Source organism: Anastrepha obliqua, chromosome 2 (assembly GCF_027943255.1).
Source record: "Anastrepha obliqua isolate idAnaObli1 chromosome 2, idAnaObli1_1.0, whole genome shotgun sequence".
In the NCBI taxonomy this organism is placed as follows: Eukaryota; Metazoa; Arthropoda; class Insecta; order Diptera; family Tephritidae; genus Anastrepha; species Anastrepha obliqua.
This window is the reverse complement of record NC_072893.1, coordinates 15,422,157-15,448,742: the sequence shown is the minus strand read 5'-3', so window position 1 is coordinate 15,448,742 and position 26,586 is coordinate 15,422,157. Positions and strand designations below refer to the sequence as shown.

Here is a 26,586-nt window from a genome sequence, read left to right as displayed (position 1 = left end):
ACGAAATGAAATCGAACCATTTCTGAAGCGAATGGTAACAGGAGACGAAAAGTGGATCAAATACGACAATCTTCTTCTTCTTAATTGGCGCGATAACCGCTTACGCGATTTTAGCCGAGTTTAACAAAGCGCGCCAGTCGTTTCTTTCTCGTGCTAACCGGCGCCAATTGGACACACCAAGTGAAGCCAAGTCCTTCTCCACCTGATCTTTCCAACGCAGAGGAGGCCTTCCTCTTCCTCTACTACCACCAGCTGGTACCGCATCGAATACTTTCAAAGCCGGAGCGTTTGTATCCATTCGGACGACATGACCCAGCCAACGTAGCCGCTGGATCTTTATTCGCTGTGCTATGTCTATGTCGTCGTAAAGCTCATACAGCTCATCGTTCCATCGTCTGCGATATTCGCCGTTGCCAACGTGCAAAGGTCCAAAAATCTTGCGCAGAATCTTTCTCTCAAACACTCCAAGCGTCGCTTCATCGGATGTTGTCATCGTCCAAGCTTCTGCGCCATACGTAAGGACGGGCATGATGAGAGTCTTGTAGAGTGTTAGTTTTGTTCGACGAGAGAGGACTTTACTGCTCAGTTGCCTACTTAGTCCAAAGTAGCACTTGTTGGCAAGAGAGATTCTACGTTGGATTTCAAGGCTGACATTGTTATCGGTGTTAATGCTGGTTCCTAAATAGACGAAGTCTTTTACAACCTCGAAATTATAACTGTCTACAGTGACGTGGGTGCCGATACGCGAGTGCGCCGACTGTTTGTTTGAAGACAGGAGGTACTTCGTTTTGTCCTCGTTCACCACCAAACCCATTCGCTTTGCCTCTTTATCCAGTTTGGAGAAGGCAGAACTAACAGCGCGGCTGTTAAGGCCGATGATGTCAATATCATCGGCATACGCCAACAATTGTACGCTCTTATAAAAAATTGTGCCTGAGCGATTAAGTTCTGCGGCTCGTACGATGCTCTCCAACATCAGGTTAAAGAAGTCACACGACAGCGAGTCACCCTGTCTGAAACCTCGTTTGGTATCAAACGGCTCGGAGAGGTCCTTCCCAATTCTGACGGCGCTGCTGGTGTTGAGCAACGTCATCCTACATAGCCGTATTAGTTTTGCGGGGATACCAAATTCAGACATCGCGGCATACAGGTAACTCCTTTCCGTACTGTCGAATGCAGCTTTGAAGTCGACGAAAAGATGGTGCGTGTCGATTCTTCTTTCATGGGTCTTTTCTAAGATTTGGCGTATTGTGAATATTTGGTCGATGGTAGACTTTCCAGGTCTGAAGCCACACTGATAAGGTCCAATCAGTTGGTTGACGGTGGGCTTCAGCCTTTCACACAATACGCTCGCTAGAACCTTATAGGCGATATTTAGAAGACTAATCCCGCGGTAATTGGCACAAATTGCAGGATCGCCCTTCTTATGGATTGGGCAGAGCACACTTAAATTCCAATCGGCAGGCATGCTTTCATCCGACCATATTTTGCATAGGAGCTGATGCATGCACCTTACCAGCTCCTCGCCGCCATGTTTGAATAGCTCAGCCGGCAGTCCGTCGGCGCCCGCGGCTTTGTTGTTCTTTAGCCGCGTTATCGCTATTCTCACCTCGTCATGATCGGGTAGCGGAACGACAATTCCGTCGTCAACGATTGGGGTATCGGGATCTTCACTTTCTCGGTGACATGCGCAGCTGTCACTGTTTAATAGGTTCGAGAAGTGTTCCCTCCATAATCTAAGATTGCTCTGTACGTCAGTCACCAGTTCGCCGTCTTTGTTCTTACAGGAAAACGCCCCGGTCTTGAAACCTTCTGTAAGCCGCCGAACTTTCTGGTAGAATTTTCGGGCGTTGTTCCTGTTGGCCAGCATCTCAAGCTCTTCGCACTCACGTATTTCGGCCTCTCGTTTCTTCTTTCGGATAATACGTCTCTCTTCCTTTTTCAGCTCTCTGTAGCGATCCCACATGGCTCGCGTTGCGCCCGATCGCAGCGTGGCTCAATACGACAATAATGTGCGAAAAAGATCATGGAGCAAGGGTGGTGAAGCTCAACAAATGGTCGCAAAGCCAGGATTGACGCCTCGAAAGGTTATGCTGTTTGGTGGGATTGGGAAGGAATCATCCACTATGAGTTGCTCCAGCCTGCCCGAACGATTGACTCTACACTTTACTGTCAACAACTGATGAGATTGAAGCATGCAATCGAAAAAAGCGGCAATCAGGACAACGCTAGGCCACACACATCTTTGATGACTCGGCAAAAACTGGGAGAGCTTGGCTGGGAAGTTTTGATGCATCCACCATATAGCCCTGACCTTGCACCATCGGACTACCATTTGTTTCAGTCAATGCAGAACTCCCTTAATGGAGTAAACTTGGCTTCAAGAGAAGCCAGTGAAAATTACTTGTCGCAGTTTTTTGCCGAGAAACCACAAAAGTTTTACACTGATGGAATAATGTATCTAGAAGAAAAATGGCAAAAGGTGGTCGACCAAAATGGTACATATTTGGTTTAATAAAGTTCATTATAAATATAAAATGAGTTGAAGTTTGATTAGAAATACGAAAAGACTTTTTCGACTACCCAATATTTGTGGTTTGCGTTCCGATTTTTTTCCACAAATGGGGTAACCTACAGTTCGGCATATGGATTTTTGTTAAGAGCTTCTTCATTTCAGAAATACACTCGGAGGTTTGCCATTGCCTACCGAGGGGCGACTTATATTAGAAAAAACTTTTCTATCAATTCGTGTTATCTGCTCAAGATTTTCAAGCCAGGGTAGTCACGCACCAAGCACTTTGGCTGCAGCAGCCTCTCTTTTACTTTATTTCGTTTACTACTCCAGCAGGTGCCACCTGAAAAGGCACATATTTGGTGTTTCTTGTCATCCAATATGGGTCACGAATGGTTTAACATGAAAAAACCAAAAATTTTGCATATCAATATTTTCTCCATGTTTTCATTTACTTGCATCAGAAGGAGTTACATATAATTTGGGCATTGGAGCTAAGGCTATCTGCAATTCATTTCTTTGAATTGGTTTACGATTTTATTTGTATTTGTCTTAGCATCAGAATTTCTGTGCAGTTGTGCCTTCGACTATTTTGCCCATATTTCACCCATTTGATTTGAAGGAAAATAAATAACTCAGCGCGTTATTGAATTGTCCAGCTGCTGCACTCGAGCACCCAAAACGCGTTCTCGCCCGCAAGCAATCTCACGCACACATTTGTGTACCTGTGAATCAATTCAGACGCAGGTTCAGCCGTCAACAAGTCAATATTTCCAGTCACTGCAATTCACAACTGGCCATTGCAGGCCGACAATTTATTTTGCACACTCGCGCGCATTTGCATGCATCTACGCGACGTACACCTATACTAGTGTATGTGCACCTGTGCATTGGCGCATATGTGTGTGATGATGCGTGGGTGTGCGTTGAGGCTATTTGTCTGTCCAACTTTAAGCGTTTTTTAATATAGTCAACACTTGGCGGGTGGGTTTTGCTTGGACATCGACCAATGCATTGTTGGCTGCCCCAATGTGTATGTCGTGTGGCATGCATATGTTGCACGTCGTTATTCATGCACAGAAAGATCGACTACTGCAAACAGCTGCATATTTAAAGCTTGGCTGGGATGCAAATGCGCCATGCAAAGCTATTCGCCGTCTGTTTGCTTTCATTGGTTTTTTGCTTATTCTTCAAAGGAAGGGTCCACATTTCTTGATTCATTTATTATAAGTAATTTTACTCGGGATGAGCCAAATGCGGAAATATGCCTGTTTTTAAAATGAGATAGCTCGAGCAAAACTCAAGTCACTTTTATGGATTTTTTAGAAAGGTTTACATTTGTATTTATTTATGCAGGATGGTTTCATTTAAGTGACTGTCTCGACTGTCTTCGCAGTGGTTTATCTTATCAACCCAATATTGAAAACTTTTTGATGTATGACTCGAACGTCACCTGTGTTTTTGAACGAACATCGAATGCCTTTATGAAGCAATGCTCTTATTGAATCTCTGACTTAGGGGGATTCCATGTCAAGTGATTCAAGTATTTTGGAAATTATCATCAATTCTGCTTAAAATTGAATTATTTTAGGCTGGAATATAATAAGAAGTAAATTGAAAAAAAAAAAAAAATTTTGTTATTTTGAGATAAGCAAAGGACTATCCTGAAATTGGAAAAACATTTAATGAACTGAGATTTATGTCTAGAAATAGAAATGTTTCGAAAACTTTTGTTGAATCCTTATGCTCCTAAAGGAGTATGGAGTAATAATAATACTAATTTTCAGATAATATAATATGAATAACCGATGTCAATTTTGGTATAGAATTTTTCAAGATAATGTTTTTGTGTTTTTTAGGATAAAATATACCTTCAATAAAATCTTGGAACACATTTTTTCTTTGCTGCTTTTGAAAAACCTTCCTCTTCAAATTAAAGAAAAATGTTGAGTCATTTCGTTAATTTTTTTATATTTTTTTTTTAACAAAATATATCTCTCGAAAAAATTTTTTTGGAAAAAAATTATGTTTTTGTTAGAAATTTATCAGAAAAAATTTTTCTTTGTTGTTTTTGAAAAATATACCTCTGCAGAATACACAACTAAAAAAAATTGGGTTAATAGCTGAGACTGTGCTCCGTAATCAATGTAATCTATCGATTCATAATGGAATCCCCATAAGGTTTAGAGTTTCTCTCCGAACCATAGATTTTTTTATGAGAAGCTTTTTTATTTAAATACGTACAGAAAATCAGTGAAAAATACTGCTGCTGCAATTCTCAAAACAAAAAACTATTATTCAAAAACTATAAAAAACAAAATTTTCGAAAAATTCTGAACACAGAAATAGCTTTTTACAGAAGTATTTTTCGAAAAAAAAAAATTTAAATGTATATTTTATGTATTAAAAAAAAAATGAATTTATAAGGACCCTAAAAGTAATAAAGATCCTTTAAAAAAGTCGTTACCAAAATCACTAAAGAAAAAATAAAATTTTCTGAACAAAGAACTACAGAGAAAAAATAAAAATAAAATAAAAAAATTAAAAAAAATTCGCATAAATTCTGAGCAAAGAAATATAATTTTTGTTCAAAAATAATTTTTTTCAATTTATAGTTTATCTAAAAAAAAATTAAAATTTATAAAAATCATAAAACTAACCGAGGATGTTTCACTTTAAGAAGTCGTCACCAAAATCACAAAGAAAAACCAAATGTTACAAAAATTCTTAACAAAAAACTACAGAGAAAAAAATATATAAAAAGAAAAAGATAAAAAAATTTCCGAAAATTCAGAAGAAAGAACTACAGAGAAAAAAAAACATAAAAATACATAAAAAGAAAACAATTTAAAAACATTTCCTAAAAATCCTGAACAAAGAAATATAATTTTTTTTTAAATAATATTTTTCAAAGAAAAAAAATATATTAAGGGTATATTTTATGTATTAAAAAATGGCAAATTTATAAAAATCCTAAAACGGAGCGGAAATATTTCAGTTTAAAACAGTCGTTATTAAAATCGCAACAGAAAAAAACAAAAATTCCCAAAAATTCTAAACAAAGAACTACAGGGGAAAAATATATAGAAAAAATAAAAATATATAAAAAAAATTTGAATTCTGAACAAAGAAATATAAATTTTTTTCTAAAATAAATTTTTCCAATGTACATACATATATTTTATGAAAAAAAAAAAATTATATATTAAAAATCATAAAAATAACCGAAGGTACTTCACTTTAAAAAGTCGTAAGCAAAATTACAAAAAAACCAAACTTACCGAAAATTCCGAATAAAGAACTACAGAGAAAAAAAAATAAAAATGTCGTTCTCAAATTCACAAAAAAAAAAAAAAAAAAATTTAAAAAAATTTGCCGAAAATTCTTAACAAAGAATTATACTTCTTCAAGACAAGATTTTTTTAAAGTACATATATTTTATTAAAAAAAAGATAATTTCTAAAACTCCTAAACGGAACCGAAGATATTTTAGTTTAAAAGTCATTACCAAAATCACAAAAGAAAAAACCAAATTTTCCAAAAGTTCTGAACAAAGAACTGCAGAGAAAAAAATATATATTGTAGAAAAAATAAAAATATATAAAAAAACATTCCCAAAAATTCAGAACAAAGAACTATAAATTTTTTCCAATAACTTTTTTCAGTGTATATTTTATCTTAAAAAAAATTGATGAAAATCATAAAAATAACTGAAGATATTTATTTCACTTTAAAAACTCCTTACCAAAATCCCAAAAAAAACCAAATTTCAAAAATTAAAAACAAAAATTAAAAAGGTATAAATAAAAAAAATATAATTTATAAAAATCCTAAACGGAACCCAAGATATTTTTTTAAACAGTTGTTACCATAATTTAACATTGAAAAAATCTTAATTTACCAACATTTTTTTTTTAAGTTTTCCAGTTTACTTCTTATTATATTCCAGCCTAAAAATATTTAAATATTAAACAAAATTGATAGCAATGCTTAAACTGTCTGGACCATCGGTCATTGAATCGCTCTTAAATCTTACAAAAACTTGTGAATCTCTTCGGATTTGGAGGAAAAATATATCTTTGCTGTTTTCATATACACACAAATTCCTTTCCACTACATTTTCTGTCCGATTTTTCAACTTTTTTAATATTTTTTTGTTTTTGTTTCTTTTGCTTTCGCATACTCACCTCAACTCGCGCCCCGGTTCGGCGCGTACATGTGGCGTTTGTATGGATTCCCGAAATATGGCGCCACCTTCGCCGTCAATTCGCAACGCGTGTGCACCGATTGTGACTTCATTTTGATTTACAGAAAATAAATTTCGTCCATTGGTGTCATTGATGCGAATTTCCTTCGCCAGGCATTCGAGCTTGTCGTGCCCAAGAAATAAATGATTCTCCAGCATGCCATTCGCGTCACGTGTATTGATTGAAAAATTACGTGATGATTCTGTTGATGATATTCGATTGCCGCAAGGTGAGGAACGCGCGCATGTTTTAACCGCAGCAAACCGTGGAGCGGCAGTCACAATTTCCAATTCCCAATGGGGTTGTAGGTGTGTGTGTGTGCATGTGCGGTATGATGCCAATGTTTGATGTTTGGTCGTGTAGTTTTTTGTGAAATTTTTGTTTTTTTTTCGGTTATTTGTTTTTTTGATTCCGTTGTTTCGTTGTTGAATTACGGCATTGGGGCGATGACATCCACGCGGGCGCAGGAAAATTATAAAGAAATATTACAAGGTAAATATGAGTGAGATTTGTAAGTGCAGATAGTGAAAGCAAATAAACAAATGTCAGCTAAATATGTAATATAAATGGCAATAAATAAAAGGTGAGTAGGTGCACGTACGTCCAAAAACACCACATAACAAATGTCGCACAATAAGGCTCAGCCACAATCTGTTCGCGCACAAAGCCAAAAACATACGCGTGTAGAAGAAAATGTTAGGAAGATATCTTTTTTCTTACAAATATGCAGGCAGACCGCAAGATTAGTGTGACATGATAGCGGAAACGGAAATAAAATTTTTGCCAGCACGTTTCTGCAAGTCACGGGCAGCCAACTATGGCTGCACGATATTGCACGCAGTTAGCACAGCGAGCGTAGGAAATTCGCTCCACCATCTATCTAGTATTCATAGTAGTAACTCCTCAACAGCCCCCTGCCCCGTTGTGGACATGTAAAACGATGAACAAATTTAGAGAACGCAGTCAGGCCACTCAGCTGGAAGTGTCGCTTTGCCGACATGCACCCACTTCAGTCATCTTATCTGCGTAAAGGTTGGTTTACTTTGCCGTCGTCGACTTTTCATACCTTAACGTTGTCATTAGGTGAAAATCCCATCTGTCTTTCCCTGCTTTTATCTGTAATTGTGCATCGCAGTCATCGTCGCACATACCTTCGTAATACTCACAATTCACTCACAAATACACTCTCAAATATGTACATGGAAACTTGTATATAGTTGTGGTGAAAGTGTATTCGTGCGTTGCGGTCGAAAGCATCATTTCGATTCTTATTCTTATTCACATACTTTCGGCGTCCTTTGCATTGCGTTGAGTGCACAAAGATTTATTTGTGGCGAGTTGTAATTTTTTCTTGCAGTATCACAATTTCATCTTTATTTTTTAGAAGTCTTGTAATTTTTTTGGGGTCAGATTTTTGTGCGAATGAAATATGCAGCTTGTGGCGAAGGTTAAAGCAGCTGCAATATTACTTTTTGACTTTTAAATTTTCGTGCTTTGAGTTTCACTCTGGGTAATATTTATCTGTTTGACAGAATTCGGTGTGTTGGCTGATAGTAATAAAAATGGTGAGATACAACTTTTATAAGAAGTAATTTCGTATGCTGGGTGAGGATAATTTAAGGCGGTATGGAAAAAGGCTGATTGGAAACCGTAGACAGCAAGGCTTATCAGACACATTGGGATTGGTCTGGCATAGAGAGAGAGAGTCATTCATCTAAGAGTCATGTCTATATGGATGCTGAAAAGCTGGAAGCTTGACCCGCAAAATTCAAATTTAGAATTCGGTTAAAAAAAAAACTTAAATGCTGTTAAATAGGTGTATCCTTTTCGCAATACGTGATGAGCAATTTGTTAGTTTTGTGAGAAATTTAAAAAGCATATGTTGCTTTTACAAAATGAGTGCCGCGTATGAAAAGCGATTTGGAACAGTGAGGACGCTTACCTGCGGAATACCTCAAATGCCGAAGCACTTGAAAAAAGAATTTCATGTGCTAAGGCAAATGCAGAACAAAATAATAACTCTTCCCTTTCGACGGATAGTTGCACACGTCGGTCCTGGTACTACTGATAAGCAACAATTTCAACGAACTGTTAAGCATTCAGTTAGTATAGATTTTGGGGGAACCTGAAACAGGGTTTGGCTGTTTAACTTATTATATATGACGATTGACATTTTTTAAATGAAGAGTTATATATCTACATGAATATATACACGAAGAAGCGAGTTCACTAAGGTCAGCCAGGAGCCTAAGCATATCCTCTGTGCTTTTTATTGAGGCAACAATTTTTAAGTTGTCTGTATATCAGAGATACTTGGTAAAGGAAATGCATCCGCTGATCTCATTTAATATATAAATAAGACAAAAGGTAGGGGCCAAAATCCCTACATTGGGGTACTCCAGCAGAGGCAATGAAGAGTGCAGAAAATTCTCGCCCAATTGTTATAAGACAACCAAGCGAAAGGCTTAAGAGTTCAGTTTACACAAAATAATTATATGTGATACAGAGAGTCAAAGGCCTTGGAGAAATCACTGTACATGCAATCACTTTGAAGTCCAGATGAAAGTGATTCTGGGGTAAAGTGTAATTTTTTCACAATAATAGCTGCGAATACTTTGAAAGTAGTAACAAGTTTGAAATTGGTCTATATATTACATACATCACTAATATATTGCCGATTCTAAGATGAACTGTGGTGTGGGAGCTGGTCTTTATTCGCGGCTGCACAAATTATCCAAATCTATTCGACTTCCTGACTATACCAGCGTTTTCCAGGCAGAACTACTAGCAATCAGAGAAGCGTGCAACTCAACAAACACTACAGAGAAACTAATGCGAGAGTAGGTATCTTTTCAGACAGTCAAGCAGCTATCAATGCCTTACATTCGAATTCCATTTCTTCCAAACTAGTTTTATAGTGTAGAGACAATTATAGAACTAGAATTACTTGATCATTGGCTTCAATTACTCCGATATGCGTTCACCGTAATAAGAATATAGAAAGTAATGAGATAGCAGATGAGCTAGCAAGAAAAGGCACTAGACATGACAGAGGCGGTGGCAGTTGCTACTCCATTCAACCCAGCGAAAACATCCATTGCTTCACAATACTATGCTTCAGCCGAAAGAAGGTGAAAGCAATTAACTACATGCGCTACAACAAGAAAAACATAGCTGTCTTACAACATCTAGAGGACGAATTACCTGCTAGGATACTGTCGCTCAAAGATCTCACGTAGGAATCATGCAGCCAGTCTTAACTTTGCTTTCAGTCCCTTCTGAAGAAGCTATCAAGAGGTGGGTGTGAAAGAAAATCGCCTCCACTATTTATGCGAATGTCCCGGTTTAGCTAGAGCAAGACTTCGCTCTTACAGTGAGCCTTTCTCAAACTAATGACATCTCAGACTTACAGATAAAAAGTTTGCTGCTATACTTGGACCTCACAAAATGGATGTGATCAAAACACAAAAAAAAGAACAATACTTAACACAAGAGTAGCCGCTATTTAGTTTGTTTTTAGTATAAATACTCAACCACTTCGAGAACAACACCAACAACAACTGTTGCCACTTTCCAATCATTAATGAATATTTCGGCTGCAAGTGATATAGTAAAGATAATTTTAGTGGAGTTGCAACGATGGGGGACTTCTTAAAGAGAACTACCGAAAGACCGTGCACATCAGTCTGTAGTGAGTGATAAAAAGCTAAAATTCCATCTAAAATGGTCCCGGTAGAGAGATCCAAATTACCAAAATTTAAGGATGAAAACTCACCATCATTGTCATGGATGAAATTTGATTGAAAAATCTGGGCAAATAAATTATAAGATATGAATCTCAGACAGCGAGGAGTGCAGGAAATGCAGGGAGCAGGACTCAAGAGGATCTGTAAGGCATCTCCTTTGCGGTTGTCGTGCGTTATTCAAAACACGCTTAAAATATCTGGAGGCATCACAGTTTGACGGATCGGAAGATATTTCAGCAGTGGGTTGAAAAAGGCCTCTTAACTTCGCATTAGAAACAGGTAGCATGCAGATGGAATTCTTCAAGCCACAAAACCTATAATTAATGAACACCATCCGGTAGCACTAAGCGTAACTGCAAGTCAACCAGTTCAACCTAATCTCATCTAATTGGCGATCTTAGGGGGTCCTGGCAGCCTAGAATTTTCAAAAAATCGATTTTTTTTGTTTGATATTTTGAAAGATAAGGCTTTTAAGAATATACTGTTAAAGTTTTGGAAGGATATTCTCTGTATTTTCGATATTCTACAGACGTTTTAGCAGGTAGAGGCAGATTCGTCACGCGGCCACTCTCAAAACTTTAAACTCATTCATCTCAAAACTACTTTTTTCGGCCTGGTGTTGTCAAAAAAAAAAGAAAACTATTCAACCGAGTTGTCTGAAATTTGAATATGTTGACTATCGCTCGTATTAGAATCATGTTGTTATTTCAATTATATCGTATTTTTTTATGAAAAAAACCCGATTTTTAGAGTGTGAAATTCAAATTTCATTTTGTCAATTTTTTTTATTTTTAATTATAGCACTGGACGTAGCTACAGTCATACCGATAAATATTTTTTTTGGTTTTTGTGTTTCAGATAAATAGAAGAGCTAAAAGGGGCAACACTGTTTTGAAAAACAACAAAGTGGCGGACTTTTGAAAAAAAAGGTATGGAAATCAATCAGACTGTAGTATGACTGTAGTTAGTATTGGAAGTTAAGGCTGAAAAGAAATGGAACTAGCACCTGCCAGCATGACAATTCTACAGAATAATAATCAGTTTCACTTTTTCGTTTCAGATGCCCTGAAGAGCCAAAATCCTGTTGACAAGCCACCTATCTTTTTTTTAAGACGCTTACTTTGGTGCCACACTACTACAAAAAAATCTGCCAAACAAACAAAAAAAATTTGTTTTTGTATACTACTTGATGTCAATAATAACATACTATAAAATCAAAACGATCGCATTTTAGTTGCTTAAAAAAATATTCCTAAAAAATATCTATAAAAAATGAGTATTTGACCAGACTACTTCCTTCAGCGCCATTTTTAAAATTATTAAAATTATGAAGTGCCAAAACGCTTTCGGATATGACTTAATATTATTCTCAGTACGAAGAATTAAATTACAATGAAGAAGTTTATTTGGGCAATGGAGTTCTTTTAAAAAATACTGATATTTAAGGCGAAGATGATAAATGTCGGAGAAATCATCTATGTCCGCCATTTTTTTGTATTGTTCTAAGACAAAACTGCAATAGATGAAATAAATAAATTACACAGCTTTTCACGTACATTAAGTGACTTTTTTCAAGCCTCGGACGGCAAATATGCAACCTTTCATGTGATGACTTAATAAAATATTGAATACACAATCACAGATTTGCTAAGCGTAGGTGTAGAATTTTAGATGTAGAAGAACAACAATGAAACAAACAAACAATAACTGGAAAATGACAAAAAACCTGTGGTATTGAGGGACGTCTGACGTTTACAAGAAATGTGTATGTATGGTACCTTCATCTGTTATAATGTATTCATTCAAATACAGTCAGCGGCAAAATAAAGTGTGCACCACATATTGACAAGTTATTTATTTCCTTATTAAATTATTTATTTTTTTTTTTTTTAATTTCAATAATTTTTTTTTAACTATGGCGGTCGCCGTAGAAGAATGGGTTGGTACGTGACTGCATTCCGAGTACGTACGTTCGAGTCTCCGTGCATGAAATACTAGAATGAACAAAAAGTTTTTCTAATAGCGGTCGCCCCTCGGCAGGCAATGGCAAACCCACGATTGTTCGAATCTCCTTAAAAGAAAACATTTGCCATTCGGGGCTTGAAACTTTAGGTCGCGCTGGTTGTGGAACAACACCAAGACGCACGCCGCAAATACGAGGAGAAGCTCGGCAAAATACCTAACGAAGAAGTGTTGTCGTTGTTGTTGTTGAGGTGGTTGAGTACTTGTACTAATTTAGTAGTTTTAATTAGTGACTAGCGCCGTTTTATTACCACTGTTCTCGTGTGATGTTCTTTTTTTTTGGTTTTTTTTCTTAGGTCAGATTTATTTCCTGAGTTCCCGATATAACAGCAAATTTTGTATCTCTATGCCTGCGATTTCATTAATTTGCTGCAGGAAAGGTTTACCGAATGGAGCTATAAGCTCAACCTCACTTATGAGGATCCTTAGAAACTTCGAGTTCATCCGTCTGTCAACAGACCAGTGTATACCCTCGATTAGTCCAACCGGAACATTCTCCACTCACATCCCGTCAAGGGAAGAGTGGATGGAGGGCTACACTTGGATGTATCGAAGTTGGATGGAAAGGTTGGCGGAGGAGTCTTTTGCGAGGGGCTCCCCATCAGACTCAAATTCAGGTTACCGGACTACTGCAGTGTGTTCCAGGCAGAGGTAGCCGCAATCAAGGAGGCAGCTGAATGGCTGCTCAAATGCGTACTAACAGTCAAGAAAGTAAAGCAATAAGGGCCCTCGGGTCTATGACGGTGCATTCGGAATTGGTCAATGAATGCTTGACCTCACTTTCGACTGCGTCCGAATTCTTTGACATCAGCCTCATCTGGCTTCCCGGCCACAGCGACATTGTGGGAAACTGTGAGGCAGATGAGCTGGCCAGACAAGGGACATGTGAGGTGATTTCCCCGCGAAGGGAGAGAATTGGGATCCCCCTGACTACCTGCGGTTTGCTCCTGGAAAGATGGGCATCGCGCAAACTCAGCGAGCGCTGGGCAAATACACAAACGTGTGAGGTCGCGAAATCCTTCTGACCACGTGTGGACCGGAGGCGCTCGGGCGAGCTTCTGAGGCTGATAAAATATCAGCTCTCCAATCTAGTGGGTTCTCTTACAGGACACAATGCGCGAGAAATGCATGCTGTGAAACTTGGAATCATTTCGAGTCCTTTTTGCGCTGGATGAATGGAGGATGAGGTGGAGTCATCTCAGCACCTTCTCCTTAGCTGCCCCTTCTCTGGCGGAGCTAAGATCCAGGCATCTTGGCTCTTACTTCTTTGACACGCCTGCTGATATAGCTGGCGCTGACATTAAAAATCTGATGAATTTCATCAGCAGCATAAAGCGGTTGACGCAAACATAGTCATCGTTCGTAATCCACACGCTCCTAACCATCCCATCACCACCTCTCCCCGCCCTCTCCCTGCATCCCATCGGTCTTTCCCTTTCACCTCACCTCCTTCACAATGGTATCACAAAGGACGAATCTTTCTTTGTCCAAGTGTGCTCACTCCCTGGGCAACCATACCAACCTAACCTAACTTGGAGAATTGAAAACATTCAGACATGTTATTAATAAAAATTACAAAGAACAAAGGGCCCAAAATGCTGCCCTGAGGGACACCAGAAGAGGCTATAAAAGAATAAGAATATACATTATCGGTAACAATTACACATTCACAATTGAAAAGGTATGACTTTATCCATTTAAGCAAAGTAGAGTGAAACCCAAAATTCATAAGTTTAGAGATTAAGGTTGAGTGGTAGACTTTATCGAATGTCTGGGAAAAATTCATATAAACTACATCAGCTTGAAGGCTATTATTGAAATCCAACGTACAAAAGTCTGAGAAAACAGCAAGATTAGTGACAGTTGACCACCATCCATAAAACCATGCTGATTACTTGATATATTACGTTTTACAGCGAAGTATAATTTTTGTTTTACAACACACTCAAAGAGCCTTGAAACCGTTGAATGTTCGGAAATAGGTCTGTTGTTCGCGATGTAATTTTTATTCCCAGCTTTAAATATAGGTTAAGGTTTCACAGGTTAAGCCACTAGCAACTTCCATCTGCTTCCACATCTAAAAAATAATTTATGCTTGAAAAGTATTTTCATCAAATGATGAGGTCTTAACAGCTGTGGATCGTGTTTTGCAGCCCTTCCAGACTCTCACTTCAGGGATGGAATTTATTAATAGGAATCGCGTTGGAAGAAATGCATTGATCTCTCGGTGTAGGGAGACTATACTAAATAATAAAGTGCATTTCAGATAAAATTGTCTTTTTCTTATCGAACCGCAGAACTTTTTGAGCAACCTAGTATACGCTGTATTGGGACGCGATATTTCGCAGTAGTTTTTACACTTCTAATTAGATTTAAAAGTAAAGAATTAAATAGTCAAGGCTTATTAATATCATATGAGGTGTGCACCTTACTTTGACGCTGACTGTGTGTCTGTGTGTATGTATGTATGTGCGTAAATGGTAGTGGCAATAGGCATTTAGCAGCATAATCTTAACATTAGTAAATTTACGCAAAATGAATATTAATAGGGACATAATCATAATAAATTACGTGCACAAATATCTTATCTAGCCGTGACGTTATCGGACAAACATTATCCGACTAAATACATATTTGCATGCCCACACACACACACACACACGTAGATTTATTCATTTGCGTGTTAATGCACGTTTGCATGTGTGTATGTGATTATTTGGCATGCTGGCGGCGTACAAATTGCTGCAAATCACAGGCAAAGAAATTTGCATATCATCCGCACACACACAGGCCTACTTATACGTTCCTGCAATGTGTGAAATATATCACACACACATAGAAAGCAATAAAATTTATGTGATTATTCGTATATTTATCGTGGCGTGCATGTGTCGCCTGTACTCACCTATCGCTATCGGCTGGCCGTGCCTGGAGCGTATTGTCGATGCACGCAGCATATCCATTATGAGCGCTTGACCGGTTAGTTGTATGCCGCCTGGCACTATCTTCAGCTGCCCCATGCCATCCTGCAATGTATAGACGTGATGACGATGATAAGACAAAAACCATTGAAGGTCAATTAACAACAATTGTGGCAAGTAATGAGGCAAATACCTGTATGTATTGAGGTGCCTACTTTGGTATGGTTGATGTCAACTGGTCAAAATGGATTGCGCCAGATCGGCCGGGTGACAACAACCAACCAACGATTGTTTAATATATATGTGTGTGTGTATGTGTGGCAAGGTAAGTGCCGCTTTGATGTTGCATGCTTGTGCTACTCACCGTTGTGAATTCCATCACCTTCAGTATCCACAGCGTCAACACCAAATTCGTGATGATGAGCAGCATCAGCAGCACTAGCAAGCCATACAGGCACTTCTTACGCCACCCCACCAACTCTAAGTGTGCGCCCAAACTGTCCATGAATGCGCTGTTACCTTTGTGCAGTGTATTGTTGTTATTGTTGTTGCTGTAATTGCTGCTATTGCCACTACCGCTACCATTCGCACTGCCACTGCCACCAGCAGCGCCTGTGGGCATTCTCTTTGGCAACGCCTGCTGTTGTAGCCGTGATTGCTGTTGATGTTGTCGTTGAGCCGGTTTCACCTTGGGAGTGGCACGTTGCCGCTTATTGTGGCCGTTTAGTTGTGAGTTTGTGAACGCCACCAGCGGCGATTTGCTTGTGTGGCTGCCCACTAAATCGAGTTTGTCAGCGGCATAAGCAGCAGCACGTGGCAATGGTTTTGTTGCTGTTGTTGTTGTTGTTGTTGTTGTGACAAAACGTGGTAACGTGTGGTGGTGGTGTGGCGTGCGTATGTTTGTCGCTGTTGTTGTTAGGTTGTCAATGTGACACCCACCAGTGCCACCACTGGCACCTGCACGAAGACCTAAAATATCGTCAACAATCGCCGGATTTGTCGCTTTCGTTGCTTTTGGCGCCCCAATACCATTCAACACAACCGAAATGTTCGTTGCTGGTGCATGTTGCACATTGCCACCCTGAACGCTAATGCGGCTAGGTGATTTTGAATTCAATTGTTGTTGTTGTTCTATTGGTAGTGAATTATTAATTACCGCTGTTTGATTGTTGTAACAGTTATTGTTGTTGTGGAGTTGATGTTCGAATTGTTTTTGTTGTTGCTGCTTTTTGCGCTTAAATGTTGCAGTGGGCGATGTGAATTGAAAAGTTGCTGTTGTTGCTGTTTTTGCTGTGTCCAATTGCAGATCAATTGCCACTTTGTAGTCCTGCTGTTGTTTTTGTATTACATCTGGTGATTGCTGCGAAAGAATGTGGTCACATATTTTAGTATTGTCGTTGGCTATGGGCAGTGCGTTGGTCATTGGCGTAAAACCATTTTGTTTGCTGCGTTTGAGTGAACATGAAAAATGATGAGGCAAGATGTTGTGCGTGTAGCAGGTTGATGTTGCATGCTCGGGATGTGGTGTTAAATGCGTTGAAGTTATTTTGTTAGTGAAAGCCAATGACATTGGAGGGGGGCCATGGCAGTGTTGCAGTAATTGCGATGTGGATTTGGTCGATGAAGGTGATGGTAAGATGTCGAATGATCCGAAAATATTGCATGCGAGAATAAAAGTTTGAGGTTAAAAAAGTGACTGTGAGCGGAAAGCTAAAAGTGATTAGTTCAAAATGTTAATTCTATAGACTTTATACTGTTTTAAGTAATCTTTTAAAATGCATTTATATGTTTACTATCTTTACTAATTATATTTTATTCCATTTCGTTTATTTCAAGTCTAAAACTTAGGTTAGGTTAGGTAGTAATGATTGCCCAGAGAGTGGGCCCACTTGGACGAAATAAGTTTGGTTAATCCTTTGTGATACCATTGCAAGAGGGGAAAAAGAGGTGAAAGGGAAAAAACGATAGCACGAAAAGGAGAGGGCGGGGGTTGAGTATTTGTGGACTATGAACGGTGACTAATTTGCGGTTGTGTTAACCTCTTTATACTGCTGATGAAGTTCATCAGATTTTTGATATCAAGACCTGCTATATCAGTAGGCGCAGAAATGAAGTGAGAACCAAGAGGCTAGAGCTGGCAGCTAAGGAGCAGGTGCTGAGATGATTCCACCTCATCCTCCATACAGCTGACGCAAAACGGAATCGAAGTAATTCCGAGTCTCACGGCGTATATACCCCGCGGATAGTGCCCCGTGAGGCTGCCAACGAAATTTGAAAGATGAGTTTTCTTTATCCTCAGAATATTCCTCGAACGCCTCCGATCCAAACGTGGCCAGAAGGACTTCGCGACCTTACACGTTCGTGTATTTGCCCAGCGCTCGCTGAGTTGGTGCAAAGCCCCATCCTCCCAGGAGGAGAGCGCGGGTTGTCAAGGGGATCCCGATCCTCTCCTTTCGCGGGCACACTACCTCACAGGTCCCTTGTCTGGCCAACTCGTCGGCTTCGCAGTTTCCAGCAATGTCACTATGATCAGGTACCCAAACTATCCTTATGTCAAAGAATTCTGATGCAATCGCGAGAGTGACCAGGCATTCCCTGACCAGTTTCGAATGCACCATAATAGAGCCTACGGCCCTAATTGCCGCGTGGCTATCGGACCAAGCTAAAACACTTCGGATTATAGTAGAACAATTAGTCGAGTGGCGCTTCCCGCTTTACATACTGTACGTAGACTTTAAGAAGGCGTTCGACACTATCAAACGAGACGATGAGTAGAAAGGGAGTTCTCGCCATGATAATTTGCCTCATCAGAGCCCTTCATGAGAATTCCGAACTGGCAGTGTTTTACAAAAGCGATATCAGCGATCCATTCACTACCAACGCAGGCGTAAGACAAGGTTGTCCCCTGCCGCCCCTTGTCCTCGCCATCGTACTTGATGACGTCATGAACCAACTGACCCTGCACAAAAAAGGCATCGAGTGGAGTTTCACCAGACATCTTGAGGACCTGGACTTCGTCGATGACATCTGTCTCCTCTCTCACAACATCGCCAATAACAAGGCTATGAGAGTGAGAGTGACAATAGAGCAAGAATGGTTGACGGATGTCCGGTGAAATTCGTCGAAAGCTTCAGCTACCTCGGCTGCTCAACTGAAACTGGCATAAAAAAGTTTACACAGAGCGAACGAATTAAGAAACAAAATTGTCGAGGGCCCCCGTAAAAATATTGAATGGTTATATAGAGCACATTTTGGAATAAAGTCAAACATACACGATTCAAAATTTCAGTCCAGAGAACATTGAAATATTTAGGAGTAAGCCTGGAAAAATTTGTACACTTCAGTCATCACGTAAATAAGCAGCTGCAGTGGGTCACAAGTGAATTTCTTTTTATATTGGGGTTTTTTTAAGAGCTTGGAAACTTTAAACGATTCTAAAATGGTATAAAATTTCATGACATTTATTTGCTTGCATATAATATCCGTCATATGCCCTAGAGAAATCCGTATATACAACACTGACCTGGAAACCTTTCGAAAAAGCTGCTATTCAATCTCTTGAGAAAACAACCAAGTTTGAAACGGTCGATTTACTTGAGGTGAAGCCGGGCTAGTTTGACTGCGAAATACTTTTTCTATTTTACAATGTATTCAAATGACTTAGAGGAAGTGGAAAGCTTGGAGATCTGTCTATAATTACTCACATCATCAACGTTCGAACAAATACACAGAGTCGTAAGCACCATAGGAAGCGCTAGCGAAAAATGTTTAGGAAAAAATATTCAACACCCATAGCTCAACTTTCCTCAATAGGGGACGCTCCGTTGATGCTTTCTCACAAGGTGAAGTACCTAGGTATTATCCTTGACAGAAAGGATCGCCTGGTATTGCTGCAAGGGCGCAATTGGCAAAAGATGGCGCCTTTCACCTAGAGTTGTTTTTTGGCTGTATAATACCATTGTAAATCATTGGAATCAGAGCGGCGCTTCGAACGACTCCTACTCTGTCGCTTAACGCACGCAATGTTAAATGTGGTATGCGCAGACATCGCAGGCAGAATTGCTGCTGCACGTACCGCAATCAGACTGAGGGCTTAGGGAAGAGTGGACGGCGGGCTACATTTGGGGACAGGGCCTGGTGAACTTGTTCACGGATGGATCGAAGTTGGAAGGAAAAGTTGGTGGAAGAGTTTTTTGCGAGAAGTTCTCCTTCAGACTCAAATTCAGGTTACCGGACCAATGCAGTGTGTTCCAGACAGAGGTAGCCGTAATCAAGGAGGCAGGTGATTCGCTACTCACATTCGTATTAACAGTCAAGAAAGCCTTACCTCCTTCACAATGATATCACAAAGGGCGAATCCGTTTAACTTCGTCCAATTGTGCCCATTCCTTGGGTAACCATTCCAACTTAACCTACAGACGCAGGAATAAAATTGAATTTAAAAAAGTTGGCGAAAACGTTAGCCGCTTCAGTCGTAGTATTCACACTTTTATTATTGAAAAATAAGGTAGAGTAGGTGTTTTACTTGTAGATTTTATGAAGCTCCAAAAATTTTTTGGATTGTTTTTTTATGTTGGCTTCTTAATTAAAAATATAGTCATTATGTAAAAAAATACAGCTAGACAGTTATTTTTTTAGAATGCTATCTGAACTTTTAAAAATAAAATTTTGTAACTCTGGTTTTTTCGAAGTTTCGAAAGAATTTCTTCCGTAGGTTCATTCATTTTTTTAACTAGTTGCAACTTGAGGCATCATGTTTTTATGTTTTCTATTTTTTTTTTGTATTTTGTTTTTGGTAAAACGGTTGTAATCAAAATGCCAGAAACATTATCAAAGGTCCCATAACACCAGTGGTGTGTAGAACATACTCCCACTAACTCTATACTATTCTTCCTTCTCGGCTGTTTTCCACCTTGGAATCGCTTTAGAGTTTCTCTTCAAGGTAGAGCCGCGCGTTCATGTATATTGATATAACGGGTTCCGGCATCCTGGTTCTACTTCCGCGGGCATATGAAGACTTTATGCCATCGATAGTATCCACTCCTCCTAATGCGCTCAAACTCGTTTGTGTAGGAAATGAAATGAAATCGGAAAATAAGCAAGAGTCCGATACTTAAACACTATTGTCTTGTCTTCTGCTTGATAGTAAGTGATTGACTCAAGCATCTGTATCAGTCGTTGGCCTGCCTAAAACAGTTCATCTCCACTACCAAACTGCTTCTACTGCAGCTGGCGTTGTTGTTGCTGTTGAATCTCTTCTGGACTTTCCTCTACCTGAGCCTCATCAAGACTAAAGACGCGAATGTTTTTACGGTGTATCATTTAGCTATGTACGAGCACATATCCGAGACAAATGTTGTGTGGGATGGTAGATGTTCTTCACTAAAACGATTGCAGTGAAAAACCGCGTGTTCTGCGCTTTCAACTGTATGCGAGCAAATGGGACGAAAAGAGTTGTCAGCTAGTTGGAAACGGTGTGCATAGGTATTCCAAGAGGCAGCCATGTGTGATGTGTATCTGAGTTAGGTAGTACTCGATATCGCCATGTTTCCTATTCATCCAGCTTTCGAAATCTGATATATGTTTGTATGTTTACCGGTCTATGGTTGACTCTCTCCATCATCCTTGCCTTTCAGACATAGATCACCCTCTTTCTGTGTTTTTTTTTCAGCTTCCGTCCATTTCACTCTTTTTAACGCTGTATAGGCGATACGGCTCCATCGTATGGATGTCAATATGGTATCTTTCTGACAACAATGGATATTTCGTCGCCTGATACTGTTCTATAAGTGCATGCAAGTGCGCTGTGTCTATGGGTACGGTGTCACATATATGGCTATGTTTGCTCTCAGCTTATATGGGCGCTGCGTCGAACACCATAGAGTCCACCAGAGTTGATATGAGTTGCCTCCTTTCTCCTTGCGGGCCACCAACATATGTTAGGCAGAATTCTTGTGAGTACGCCAATGATAGCTGCTGCTTTACAATTAACTACAGTGTTGCCAATATTCGACGGACCCATCTGGCAACCCTGTATCTTTTGACAGAGACGTCAGATCGCTTAATGACATACCGCGTTGGAAGCGTCAGTCCAAGCAAATTTTTACCACGGAACAGTACACGCCACGCAAGCTCTCCCAAATTGTTGAAATTTACATTCAACAAAAGAAGTCAATTGTGAAAACTCAACGTGCTTATAAAAAACTAAATAATGTAAAAAGCGCGCCTTCTAAGAAGACCATTAAACGTTTGTACGAAAGGTTTTCGACTGGTGATGCTCTTTCTAATCCAAAGAGGCCAAATCAAAACCGACCAAGGCGATCGGATGAGAATATTGCTCTTGTATGGGCCAGTGTTGAGACGTCGCCAAAGACATCCCAAAATCAACTTTACAACGAATTATCCGCATTGATTTGCATTTATGCCCATATAAGATTCAATTGACGCAAATATTGTTGCCTGCGGACAAGTCTCGTCGATTGGAATGGGCCCAAAGAGTCATCGAGTCCATCGAGTATGGGCAACCCAGTACTGCCAGATGTCGTTTGAAGCTTAGCCTTGTGTCGCGCATGTTTCCGAGATATTTCACCGTCTCCTGTGAATGTATTTTATACCTCCACCAACCGTAATCCTCATTGCCCTTTTCTGCTTCTCTGCATTTATAAGCACCGCCTCCACTTGAGATATCTGAACCAGATGACAGCATATGGTCCTTTCAAATAAAATAAATTGTGCCTACCCTCAAATACGGATTCCTTTATACCATTTCAACATCTACCCGCCCTTACTGGAAGGGCCTTAATTTTCCACGTTGCTTCAGTATTAATGCAGTATAAGCGCAGATATAAATAGTAAAAAATCTAGAGAAAATAATTTCGATTTTTTGTTTGTTAATTAAGTCATTAAATTAAATTAAGCGCTTTCATCTTTACGTTAAAAAAAAAAAATTGTGCCTTTTCAGCTGCTTGCTGCAGGCGACATGCTTTTACCTTGAGACAAATTTTTAACTTCTCTCGACTATTTATAAAAGTTTAGCTGAAGTATTTGCCATTTCATGGCAGTTTTTATTAAGTTCTCAACTATGAAAGTGACACGGAATTGTATTTGCTGCATTTTTATGGAACTTTTATGATTTTTGGCAATTCGGCTTGATGCTTAATTAGCTATGAAATATGTAAGCTATTAAAAATTTGTGTTGAGTGATGAAATGCAAAGAAAAGCAGACGCGAAAAAAGCACAAAATCATAAATAGAATATTTTTTTTGGCATTAGCATTCCACATAATTATGTCTCCATTAATTTGGCGAAATTCTTACATGTCGCGACACATTTACATACAACATTTTTGCTTTCAGTAATAAAAAAGAAGTGCCTCGACTGCTGAAATTTGGCACAGGCAGGTATTAGAAAGGGAGAAAGAGAACTTGATTGCTTAATTGCAAAATAATTTTTTTTATATGCCACCAATTCTTGAATATGATATAGTTTTTTGGAATCCAGAGGACGGATTAGCCCCAATTCTAAGCGAGTATTTAGTAATGGCAAAGGCTGTACGGGTTAGGCTAAGGCCTTTATGCACTGTGACCTGATTGCGGCCCTAAGTGCTTAATTTTAATTATTTAGCATTGCAAGGACTCGAACCAGCTCCTTGGGAGGGCGCATTTGTAAGTCTTCATTCTCTATTAGCTCAGAATTCTTCAGTCTCTAGTGACTTGATGCTTCCCAGTTGGTGACTAAGTATTCCATGGACTCCTCTTCATTACAGCAGAACCTGAATAAACTAATGCTAGATAATCCAATTGAAATGTTTATTGCAGGCAAAGTTGCCTGTAAGTGCGCCACAGAGGAATCTGAGGCCCTTTTTCTCTAGGGTTAGAGCAGATTTTACTTTGTTGGCTTTAAAGCTCAGGAAGTTTTGAGAGTAATTAAGGCCATTTGTGCCGTTCCAGTATTTCTTGGATTTTATTTGTGCACATTTTTTGATTTCCTATTGTTTTAAGTGAATGTTAAAAAATTGAGTTGGCCCTTCCTACCCTTTTTTGTCATAAAAGTTTGCCTTCTCGCTTCCTTCGTGTCCCTCATGTCCTGTAACCTAAATCAGGGAGACCTGATTAAGAGTCGACAGTTTATTGAGTGCATTTTTACACTCTATAAGGACTTTAGAATTAAACGCAAAACTATTTAAAGCTTTGAGGACTGATTGACTGTCGGATGTATTTTAATATTTACTTTTTCGAACCCTCCATCCTAGACGGGAAGATGACCTTGTATCTCTTAGTAAAATTGAGCACGGATTCCGTGTGGTCATTCGTTCGGGTCATGCATGCTGCATGTTCGGACCTGTTAAGGATATAGAGGTGGCCAGCAGCAGTTGAGGTAGTTTAGTCCACCAGTCCACCAGCCTTTATAGCCCACCAGTTTTGATGTAGTTGCAATTTAATTTGATTTTGTCCACCATACGAATGCCCTATATAATAAGATTGGCCTTACCATTGGGGTGTAGATCCAGAAGGTCAGTCCTGAACTCAGGATTTATCCAAATTTTGTTTTGTTGTCCAAAGGTTTTCAGTTGATTTTTTTTATTACTGAGGTGAGATGGGCCAGCCAAGTGAGTTATTTCTCTAGCGGCCGCCGTGGCCGAATGGGTTGGTACGTCACTACCATTCAGAATTCAGAGAGAGAACGTCGGTTCGAACCTCGGTGAAAGATCAAAAATTAAGTTTTTTAGAATAGCGGTCGTCCCTCGGCAGGCAATGGCAAACCTCCGAGTGTATTTCTGCCATGGAAAAGCTCCTCATAAAAAAAATATCTGCCGTTCGGAGTCGGCTTGAAACTTTAGGTCCCTCCATTGGTGGAACAACATCAAGACGCACACCACAAATATGAGGAGGAGCTCGGTCAAACACCCAAAAGGGGTGTACGCGCCAATTATATATATATATATAATTCCTAAATATATAACCCTTTCGCATTTATTTCCACAGTGGGTATATTTAAAACTCTTTTCCAGGTAAAGGGGATGGATACTAGTGGTTTTGGAAGGTTTTACTGATAGTTCCTCTTTCCTACACCATTCCCAAGTTTTATTTAAGTTGTCTTGCATTAAGTTCATTCTGGTCCATTCGTGGTTTACACGAAATCTCATTGGCACATCCCATTGTCTTGTACCCTTTATTGCTAAGGGTTTATACTAAGTTATCAGCCAGGATGGGCCAAATCAGTGGCGATAATACCTACCTTGTGGACATAATTTCACGACTGTTACACTTAAGGTAGCTTGCCCCAAGTAACTCCTTTGGTTTAGTATATTGTTTAGCGCTTTGATAGTTTCTGGATCGACTTCCCTACTAAAGAGTGCCAGTTCTATGGCTTGAAAGTTCGCGTTATCGAATGCACCTAAATTTTAATAAAAGCACAGAAGGCTATTTCTATATCATGAACAATTGAAGAATGCACCATACATAGAGGTATATCTGACTTGAAAACATGACTAACATCATTTGATATAATTTTTAAAATAATGAACAAATTTTACCCATCATATTCTGTAAGAAATTTCTACTCTTTGGCTACTAAAGTTACAGTACATGATAAATTCGAGGCTGACCTACTGTAATTTTATAATTCTATGTAATTTTTATATGTCTCTACATATTTAAATAAATAAAAAATGCTTGTAAGTAGTAAAAAATATTCACCGCGCAATTATCTCCTGTGGTGCATCCAAGCGACTCTTCACCAGCTCTGCTTCAATGGCCTCTTGTGTCGCATAAACCTGTTTGGGCGAGGTAGTCATTAAGTGACAACTGTTTGCAGGTGGCGCACTCAGCTGAAAGTGTAAAAATTTAAACGGATTCGATGAATAGTGTGGAAAATTATAATAAACAAATATATTCATATTCTTATCAGAGCAAATTTTTTAAATTCTTCTAGGGCAGGTTGAATATAAAGTGCATATAAAGGGTGGTTAAGTTTCAAGGGCCGGTGTTGATTTTAAATAAAATATAATTTTTTTAGGAAATTATTACCGTTTCTTCTTGTTATGATAATACTGGTATGGCTCAATTACGTATGTAACAAAATATCGGTCAAATAGCCCCCGCTGCCTCGGCGGCACACCTCCATCCGATGGTACAAATTTTCGATGACACTGATTCATAATTCAGGTTCCACGTCGTTAATATGCCGAATTATCTCATCCTTTAGCTCTTGAATTGTTGCTGTCTTATCAACGTACACCTTTTCTTTCAAATAACCCTAAAGAAAGAAGTCCAACGGTGTCGATGACGTTTAGGTGTGGTTCACATTCAACATCGGCCCTTGAAATTTAACCACTCTTTATAAAATGGAATAAAAATGTGTGGGAAGGGAAGTCTCTTTCAAAAACCGTATACCGTCACTCCAACTTTATTTGATACAAATATAATTTTTTTATAAAGCATTCTGTATTTCAATAGTGGAAAATGGATAGTGATAGTAAAAAAACAGAGTAAGCAGATATCTTATAAATTATATATAAAATAATAAAATAGAAATAATCGGGTGAGAAGTATGCGATGTTTTCTTAAACCTATAAGCGAATCGCCTTCTGCGTGATGGCAGCATTCGGTAGTGTCTGCGTTCGAAACACCAAATTCATGGCAAATCTCCGAGTGTAGATATTTGTGCTCTGGAAAAGCCTCTCATCCGAAAAAGCCATATACCTTTCGAAGGCGGAATAAAATTGTAAGTCCTTCATTTATAAAACCACAACAAACCTCATACCATAAATAGGAAGAAGACCTCGGTATATATATAAAATATACATAGTCAGCTATAAATAAGTATATCGAGGACTTCTGACGGTAACATTGTTTTTCTTGCTCGTTTTCATTCAGAGATATTTGTACTTGGCGGTTCCCAAATACAGCGCAAAATCAGATATCATGTACTGATTCGCCTTCTCACATTAGCGCGGATATTCGGCACCTAACCAGAGGATAGTTGGGTGATTTGCTTGGGCCATATGCAGAATAGTCGTCCTGGCCACTGTGAATGACGTTCAGTACTTGCGTACTTGCATGGACTTCTACATATGTAACCATTCTTTGTACGTTGGTGATAGCGAATATCGCAGACGGAGGAGCAATGAAGCAATT

At 39.0% G+C, this 26,586-nt stretch overlaps 1 protein-coding gene across 1 annotated transcript in view; it reads right to left on the bottom strand.

The window, feature by feature from the left end:
- The window catches only part of LOC129237113 (uncharacterized), a 94,418-nt gene that overhangs the window by 4,396 nt on the left and 63,436 nt on the right, over positions 1-26,586 (bottom strand). The window contains exons 3-6 of the mRNA XM_054871551.1: positions 25,147-25,277; positions 15,813-16,893; positions 15,433-15,553; positions 6,700-6,961 (exon numbers count right to left, since the gene is read on the bottom strand). Coding sequence (XP_054727526.1) covers positions 6,700-6,961; positions 15,433-15,553; positions 15,813-16,893; positions 25,147-25,277 — 1,595 coding nt within the window. The remainder of the gene's footprint in view (positions 1-6,699; positions 6,962-15,432; positions 15,554-15,812; positions 16,894-25,146; positions 25,278-26,586) is intronic.